We start from the raw sequence: 8,868 nt of genomic DNA, 5'->3' as shown, positions 1-8,868 counted from the left end.
TGCCACGTGGAGCTTCTGGGACTCTACACGGTATGGTGATCTATTTCCTCTGCTTGGATCGGATCTCCAAACCCCACCCCCAAGGAGATGGCTGAAAAATAGGTGATTAGGGAACTCGCCAAATGTCCAAAACAATTGCTGAATCTTTATTGGTGTTCTGAATGCAATGACCTGATTTTTTTTCTTTTTTTTTTTAACTCTTAAGGAAAATAAACTTCTTTTAGAAACAGCTTGTTACACACAATCTTCAGTGTGAAGCAATATACTAAATAAGAACACTAGTTTTAACATTTACATCTTTCATATATATTATATATATGTATATGTATACATATATATACACTATAGAATGAGGCAATATATATAATACACACATGTTTGCCATTTTACAGTCATTATGTACAAGATTCCATTCAAAGAGCCGGAATTGTGGGGATGAGGACGGGGGGGGGGGCGGGTATGTCTTCCGCCTGCCGTCTGAAGGTGTGCTTCTGAAACGGGCATTCCTCTGCCAGCAACCCTTGAGGGGCATGCCGCGAGGACAGCGTAGCGGAAATGACAGCGGGCGACGCGCACAGAGTACCGTGTACAGAAAGGTTTACAAGCAGAGGGAGGGCAGTGCGAATTGATGCTCTTTCACAGCGACAACAGAAAACCAAGCGGATGAGGGAGGGAGGGAGGGAGGGAAGATGGCCCCATCCGATTTAATGCTGTGGAGGTGGGGGTGGCAGTGAGGGGCTCCCCCTCTTAGTGGATTGTACAACGCTCTCCTGGGAGCTGGGGAAGATATATACAGGGTATGCAACTCGGGTGTCCTTTGATTGCTACCTTCCCAGGTTAACCATCAGAGTGAGTCTGATCTAGACCTTCTCCTTCAAAGTCTTCTAGAAGCCACCCAGGAGTAAGTCCCTTTCCACCCTACCCAATATACTGTTTGGGGCTGCCCGCGGTCGATTTATCCATCCAATGTCTACACTGCTCACCTCACCTATGGATGCCTTTCAAATGATAAACCAATAAAACCAATAAAAATCTTCCAGTCGAACTCATTTCAGGAGCTCTTCAAGATAAGGTTCTCTACCTTTGAGGGGCTCTTGATGGTCTTGGATGGTGAACCCTGGAGGGTTCCGGATGCTTCCTCCAAGGCTCATTGTAACCAAGGGCATTATTGCATGGGGGCAAGGAGCTCTGTGAAGCCCAGAAGTGCATCAACTGCATGTTGCATGTTGTCCTATGGAAGTTCCCCTCCTGCTTTGGTTGGCCTTCAATGCCTGGGGTCAGCCCCAAGGACAGGCTCTGTCCTACCCAGCTCCTAGCAAGGTGGGACAATACTCTCTACGGAAGCTATGCTTCCGTTTGCTTGGGATTTTGGCTGGGATTTGCGTAATGCCCCCAGCTAAAAAATTTGCTTCAAACTGCACAAGTGCCAACAATGGACATGGGTGCATTATGGCTTCTGATGTTGTTGGAACCCCAAAGAGAGAGCCCCCGAAACTGAAGCTGGAGTTTTTATCCTGGTTTCCACTCCTCTGAACGGCATTCCATTCAGGTTCACACTTCACAGTAAGCTACAAAATGTGGCTTGACCTCCGCTCTGTGACAGGAGGCAAGGTAGAAGCTGATGAGTGTGGGTCAAGAGAGCTTCATCTTTTGTGCCACTACAACTTCAACCAAACCCAGGAAGAGAAGTCTCGGGTGGTTTGCTCAGCCTATTTAGGGATTCTGGGAGTTGCAGTCATATCATATTAGGAGAGATCCATTGTAGTAAAGCTTTGTTGGGATCCTACAACTCATGAAGGCAGTGAGGGGAGCAGATGGCCGAGGACAAGAACATCCGTTGCCTACTAAGGTCCCTGATAGCCCTAGGCATGTCAGAAGTCAGGAAGCCAGGATTAAACAAACATCACAATGGATAAATAAGCCCATTATTCCCATTGGGTGGGTTTTCTTGCCTGAAACTGGAAGTAAATGCCTTTTCCCAACAAGAAATATCATAAATTGTGGTCACGTGACTATGGGGCTATAAACAGCTATAAATGCAGGCCGGCAACAAGTGGTCCAAATATAATCAAGTAACTGGGAAAGGGATGGACGTCAGAACTTCAAAATCAAGTCGTAAGCAGCTCTGAGGACATCCATTGTAACTTTGAAGGGTCACTACACAACCGGTTGTAAGTCAAGAACTACTTGTAATGCACAAGAAGTCAGCTGGCTTCAGTGGCCATCAAGATGGATGGAGAAGCACAGCACCTTAATAAATTCTGCTAATCTCAAAGAACCCATTTTCTTTTCCTTGAAACGTCAGACGCCATCCAGCCAAATGGGAAGCAGGCACTTGGTTTCACTGCTCCCCCAGAGTCAAAATGGGGGATGAAATCACAGATTGTTACTCTCGGCCAGGTTCCAGTAAAGAGCTTTCTGCTGTTTGTCTCTTCTCAACACAAGGGCAGCATTTCTCAACCTTGGGAACTTCTCAACACAAGGACTTCAGTTCCCAGAATTCCCCAGCATTTCTCAAATTAGAGAACTTCAAGACAGGTGGACTTCAACTCCCAGAATTCCCCAGTGTTTCTCAACCATGGGAACTTCATGACATATGACTTCAATTCCCAGAATTCCTCAGTGTTTCTCAACGTTGGGAACTTCAAGGCAGGTAGACTTTAACTTCCAGAATTCTGGAAGTCCACCTGTCTTGAAGTTCCCAAGCTTGAGAAACGCTGGTCTAAAGGGTCCCTGGCTTTCCTGGTTTGAATGTGGGGCACAGGGTGGGTTGTGAGCCAAACATGGAGGGATGAGAAGAAAGAAGGCGAATGACATGTCAGGGCTAGGCTAGGAGTTGGAGGGAATAAGGACAAAAGGAAAACAAAAATGCGCAAACAAACTCCAGCGATGCAACCTTGTTTGCTGCCCCCAAAAGGTTTCGGGGTGCTTTGTACACGCGGATCACATCTATATACAGAAAACACACATACACACGCACACACGCACACGCACGCACACACACCATGAGGTTTGCTGAAGGCAAAAAGTTGATCAGATCAGAAAACAGAGAAGGTGGACCTGGAGACCTCCTGCAGTCCAGCATTTTGAGCCAAGAGAAAGAGAAGGGAGCCAAGGACTTCTGAACGCTTTTCTCCTGGCGACAACCCATCCGGGACCAGAGTCTGTTCTCTTTGCTGGAGAGAAAGAGACCCAAGCAAATGTTCTTGGGACATGTCGACCACCACGAGGTCACCTCCGGCCATCCGATGTCCCTTCCAAGGTCCTCAAGACTCTCTTCCAGAAGAGCTGGGAGTGGACAGGTTGGGTCAGTGGCCAAGCCCAGGTAGATGCCAGCTGGATCAGTCTTGGGTACAGCTCCCGGGTTAAGAAGGGTAAGGAAGAGGAGGAGGACTACAAAACCCAAACTGGAGTTTGTCTTCTCTCCTGAACCGGTTCAGGAAACCCTTCCAAAGAGGAATGGAGTAACCGGGCATGGGGTGGGTGGGGGGGATGGGATTTTCGTGGTGGTTCCCGCACCAATCTGGAATGGAAGAAGTCCAGAGGGGAAGAAGGGGGACGCTGCACCGCCCCGGTCTGCTTCCTGACGGGTGGAAGAGGAAGGTCCCCAGGAGCTGGACATCAGGGTAGTTGGGGGTCTTGTGCCCTTTGGGGTCAGCTTGCAAGGAAGTTGCCAAGGCCTGAGCAAAGAGGGAGGCGAGGCTGGCAAGACCAGGTCCATTCACAGTAGAAGTACTATTGCAAAGGGGAGGGACCGGGGTGGGAGGACAGGGCCCGGGAGGGGGGGCTGCTGGGCTCCTCCTTGGTCCCTTCCGTCCAGAGTTCCTCTTGGTTGCAGCTACTGCCGAAGCAGAGCCCCCTCCTCACTGGGTCGGGACTCCAGCAGAAGCAGCAGGCGCTTCCCTTCTCGGTGGGTCCATTATAGCAGCTGCGTCTGCAGGAAAAGGGGATCAAGAAGAAGAAAAAGTGAAAAGAGGCACCCCGAAAATTTATTTGGACTATTTTTGCCTTGGCTGTTCCTCTGCAGCCTGGTGGATGCATCTAAGTCCCCCCCAAAGAAGAGACTGGTGGTGAACAGCCACTCCCTGAAGATTTGGCCACCTCCAGCTGACCGTGGAGGGCATCTGTGCTCGACCCAGCCTGGCTGGTGGGAGGGGTGGGGGAGCTGCCTTTAGAAAAGCCCCTCTTTCCCTTCATCAGGATAAATTCACGTCGACTTGAAGGTGAGGCTGGTGCTTGTCCCTGCACCAGGACACAAACTCTCTTCTCACAAGGGGCCTGCATAAGAGCACAATAGTGCCTACTGTTCCTGTCCTATTGTTCCCTTCATTATATCAAATTAATATAGTTGATATATATATATATATATATATATATATATATATATATATATATATATATATATATATATATATATATATATATATATATATATATATATATATATATATATATATATATATATATATATATTTTCTTCAAGATACGTTGTTTTATCTATGACAATTGTTTGTGTATACTGTTGTGACAAAAAGAAATTAAAAAAAAAAGTTGCTTTATGGTTTCCTTCCCTCCTCCACTTTCCTTCCTTCCTTCCTTCCTTCCTTCCTTCCTTCCTTCCTTCCTTCCTTCCTTCCTTTCTTTCTTCTTTCTTTCTTTCTTTCTTTCTTTCTTTCTTTCTTTTCTTTCTTTCTCTTTCCTTCCTTCCTTCCTTCCTTCCTTCCTTCCTTCCTTCCTTCCTTCCTTTTATTTCAAAGAAATCGAGGCTGGTAGTTGATGCGACACAAGAGGGCAGCAGCAAAACCTATTTCTGGGCTGGCTGAGACCCGTTCAGGAGAGCGGAGGGAGGTTCTCACCAAGATATCTCCTGCTCCTCCCCTCCTCCCTTTGGGCCTCAGATAATTGGAGAACCTCATGGGGGTGTGTGTCTTCCCCATGCCCGGCTCCCTCCCTCCCTCCCTCCCTCCTGGCTTCTCCTCCCTTGGGACACAAAGGACTTCTCACACGCTGCCTGGGTTTGCGGCCTGCAGAGATGCTAAGGTGCATGACCAAAACGGAAACCAGAGCAGGGAAAAGTGCCTTCTTTTCTGGGACAGAAAAATAAAAATAGACACCCAAGCCAGGGAGGTGATGCTGTCTAACATCTGAAAGGCCTGGAACACACAAGATATCCTGCCAAAGCCGGAGGCTTTCTCTGCGTCTGGTGTCTAAAAGGGCTGCCCAACCCAACAAGACAGACACAGACTTCAGAGGATCATTAGAACTGCAGAAAAAACAATGGCGACCAACCTGCCTTCCATGGAGGACCTGTATACTGCACGAGTCAAAAAGAGGGCTGTGAAAATATCTACAGACCCCTCGCATCCTGGACATAAACTGTTTCAACTCCTACCCTCAAAACGACACTATAGAGCACTGCACACCAGAACAACTAGACACAAGGACAGTTTTTCCCCGAAGGCCATCACTCTGCTAAACAAATAATTCCCTCAACACTGTCAGACTATTTACTAAATCTGCACTACTATTAATCTTCTCATTGTTCCCATCACTCATCTCCTTCCACTTACGACTGTAACTTTGTTGCTTGTATCCTTATGATTTATATTGATTGTTTCCTAGTATGATTTTTGATGAAGGTATCTTTTCTTTTATGTACACCGAGAGCTTATGCACGAAGGCAAATTGCTTGTGTGTCCAATCACACTTGGCCAATAAAAAATTCTATTCTATTCTATTCTATTCTATTCTATTCTATTCTATTCTATTCTATTCTATTCTATTCTATTCTATTCTATTCTGTGTCTCCAAGCACAGGCTTCAAAATCAGAAGACCCCCTTTTGGGCACAAAGGCCCCAGAGACAAAGCTACGAGGGTCTTCCTGGCAAAACAGGTCAAGGGAGAAGGACCGGGGACATCCCCTCCCCTTCTCTCTTCCCCAGCCACTTGAGAAGGGCAAGGGAATTCCGTCTCCCCCAGGGTACGAACTGATTTTCTGCAGAAGAGTTTGGAAACCAGGTTCAAGGTAGCATTTGGGGCACACTGGCAGGTTCTCCAGCAGACCAAGAGTACCTGTTCTGGTTACAAGCATCTGAGACGCACACCTGGAAACCTGAATGTCGTGTGGATTGGCGCACAACCGTAAATGAGAGTGAAGCACGAGGCAGGAAGGATATTTTGAAGGAGCGCTCCTCGGCTTCTCATCCCCCTTCCCATCCACAGACATCCTCCCTTGTCTTCTACGCAGACGGCCTTCGACTTACATCCTCCCATTTAGCGAACGTTTGAAGTCGCAACAACCTCGGAAGAATGGAACTGCAATCGGTCCTTGCATGTGACTGCGGGGATGCTCTAGAATAATCTTTTGGAAGAAATCAATCTATTTCTCTCTCTTGCTGCTGCTCTCCAGGGGTCTCTAGATTTCTGCAGCCCCAGATCCATCCATCCTCTTTCTTCCAGCTCCTCGGCTGGTGTCTGCTTTAAATTGCCAACAACCAGTTGCGATGATGGGCAGGAAGAGGCCACCAGGAAATGCTGGGTGAACTGATTCAATTATACCCCAAGGTCTGGACAGTGAATCTTCAGCAAGACCAGACAAGGCCTTTCCAGAACTGTCTCCGGAGTCTTTAATTGGGGGGGGAGGGGAGGAGGAGAGAAAAAGAAGGGGGCAGGGCAGAAGGAATGCCCCCTCCTGCCTTTCTTCCATCCTCATTTCCCAGGACATGAGAAGCCAGAGGATGGGGGGGGGAGGGTCTGGGGAGGAACAGGAGCTGTTGCTGAGAAGCACAGTCATTAGGGGTGAGCAGAGAAACATGAGGGGGGTGGAGGGTATGTACATTTGTTTAATAAATAATAACTTAAATCGATAAAGGTCAGCTACATCACTTGTTGGACCGTATTTGCAGACCTTCTGACTGCAGAAGATAGAAGGGCAGAGACCCAGCTCAAGAAAGAGCAAAGGGGCAGGGAGAGGAGGGGGTCCGGATCCCCTCCTTGGCTCCTGAGCACCTACCTTGTGTTTAGGGCAGCTGAGCAAGAAGGTATCTTCAGCTAACAAACAACCTAGAGAAGAGAGCAGAAAAATGGCAATGAAATGAAACTCCTGTGTTACACATAAAGGAGAATATTTGTAGAATATTTGCGGCTCAGGGCTGAAATGAGGGGTCCTTGGTGCTCTCCGAGCTTGGTTTTTTTCTTGCAGATCTTTCGTGACTCAACTAGGTAACATCATCAGTGCTAGAAGGGAGTGGGGACAAACCTCCAGCACTGAGGTCTGCAAGAAAACAACCAAGCTCGGAAAACATTCAGGATGCTTCAGAGTCCCTGATAACTGGCTATTCAATTTTTCTTCTCTACATTCAGGAAATGTCCTTTTCCTTTCCTTTCTCTTTCTACCTGAATCTCGGCCAGATTTCTTCTCTTTTATCTCTCCCATCTCCCCAAGTCCTCTTGGCCGCCTTCCTAAAGAGGAAATGGGCGGTTAACTCTTTGCTTGTTTCAGCTGTGGGCAAGAGAGAAAGTCGTCTACCATTTCAACCCACCGTCTATTGAATAATTTCCCCTTTGGGCTGCCTTGGAAATTATAGTTCGACAACAACTGCCACCTTTGGAGGTCTCCCCAGCTGCCTTCGCAGACTCTCCAAGGTCTCTCGCAGTCCTGAGACTCCAGGCTGGGCCCCTGCACTGCAGGAATACCACAATTGTGCAAATAAATAATTGCATGCAAAAAAGAAAAGAAAAAGAAAGATGGGCTCTTTTGCTCCAGGAGAAGCTTGTTCTAAAGCAGGGGTGTCAACTCAAGGCCCAGGGTCCTGATCTGGCCCGCAGGGTATTTAGATCTGGCCAGCAAGGCTGCCCTGGAAACAGCGAAGGACCAGCCTGCAGAGCTTCTGCCAGCGAAAACTGGCTCCCGAGCTCCGTTTTCAGCTGCCACAACCTCCTGCAACCCTCTGGCAGTGAAAATGGAGCTCGGGAGACCCATGGCCATGGTAGCAGGGATGGGCTGCTGGGGGTTTACAGGGGTTCGGGAGAACCTCTAGCTAAGATTCTGTACAGTTCAGAGAACCCTCAAATCCTGGCCCCACCCACCCTGTCCCTCCCATCCCAGGAGTCCCCAAGTGGCCCGTTTTGGATGCAGGTACGTGCAGGGTGCGCACGGAGGCTTGGGGAGGGCGAAAAATGGGCCTACTGGAAGTTTGGGAAGGCCGGAAATGGATCTGTTTCCAGCCTCCAGAGGGCATCTGGAGCCTGGGGAGGCTGTTTTCATCCTCCTGGAGGCTCGAGGAAAGCCTCCAGAGCCTGGGGAGGCCAGAAACATCCCCTCCCGACTGTGGTGCAGGAGGCACGCCCACCATGGCCACGCCCATCCAGTAACCCGGCAGAGAACCCCTTGCTAAAGTTTTTGAAGCCCACCCTTGCACGGCAGCCAAAAACGGAGCTCGGGAGCCTGTTTTCGCTGGCAGAGCGCTCGGGCCATCACAGATGCCCCCAACATGAGTGACGTTGAACTGACTATGCCCAGTCTTCCCCTCCTCCCAGGTCAAACAACCCTGAATTGGCCCTCAACGGCCCGAAATCCGAGTCTGACACCCCTGTTCTAAAGGGTCTGCATTGCTCCTGCGTTTTAAAATAACAAAAGAAATGTTCCTTCGGAGCAGCCACCAGAAGGAGGAGGGGCCCATTGCTTGTCTTTTTTCCAGTTTCCTCCTTCTTTGGCCTCTCCCTCCCTTCCTCCCTCCTTCCCTTCCCGGATTTCAAATAACTGGCTTCAAAATGAGGTGTTCTCAGTTCCTGTAGAGGAATGGAGAGATAACCTTGAGGAACGTTTGCAGGAGCCGTTAAGGGAAAATAAACAGCTCGGTCCGAGG

At 48.7% G+C, this 8,868-nt stretch overlaps 1 protein-coding gene across 4 annotated transcripts in view; it reads right to left on the bottom strand.

The window, feature by feature from the left end:
• Positions 1–125: 125 nt before the first annotated feature.
• The window catches only part of RAI1 (retinoic acid induced 1), a 115,212-nt gene continuing 106,469 nt past the window's right edge, over positions 126–8,868 (bottom strand). For all 4 annotated transcript variants that reach the window (XM_058157524.1, XM_058157522.1, XM_058157523.1 and 1 more), the window contains 2 exons: positions 7,014–7,063; positions 126–3,934 (listed from right to left, as the gene is read on the bottom strand). In XM_058157524.1, the coding sequence (XP_058013507.1) occupies positions 3,920–3,934; positions 7,014–7,063 (65 nt within the window). In that variant the 3' untranslated portion in view covers positions 126–3,919. The remainder of the gene's footprint in view (positions 3,935–7,013; positions 7,064–8,868) is intronic.

The sequence above is a fragment of the Ahaetulla prasina genome, chromosome 14, assembly GCF_028640845.1.
Source record: "Ahaetulla prasina isolate Xishuangbanna chromosome 14, ASM2864084v1, whole genome shotgun sequence".
Classification (NCBI taxonomy): Eukaryota; Metazoa; Chordata; class Lepidosauria; order Squamata; family Colubridae; genus Ahaetulla; species Ahaetulla prasina.
This window is presented reverse-complemented; position numbering and strand designations above follow the sequence as displayed.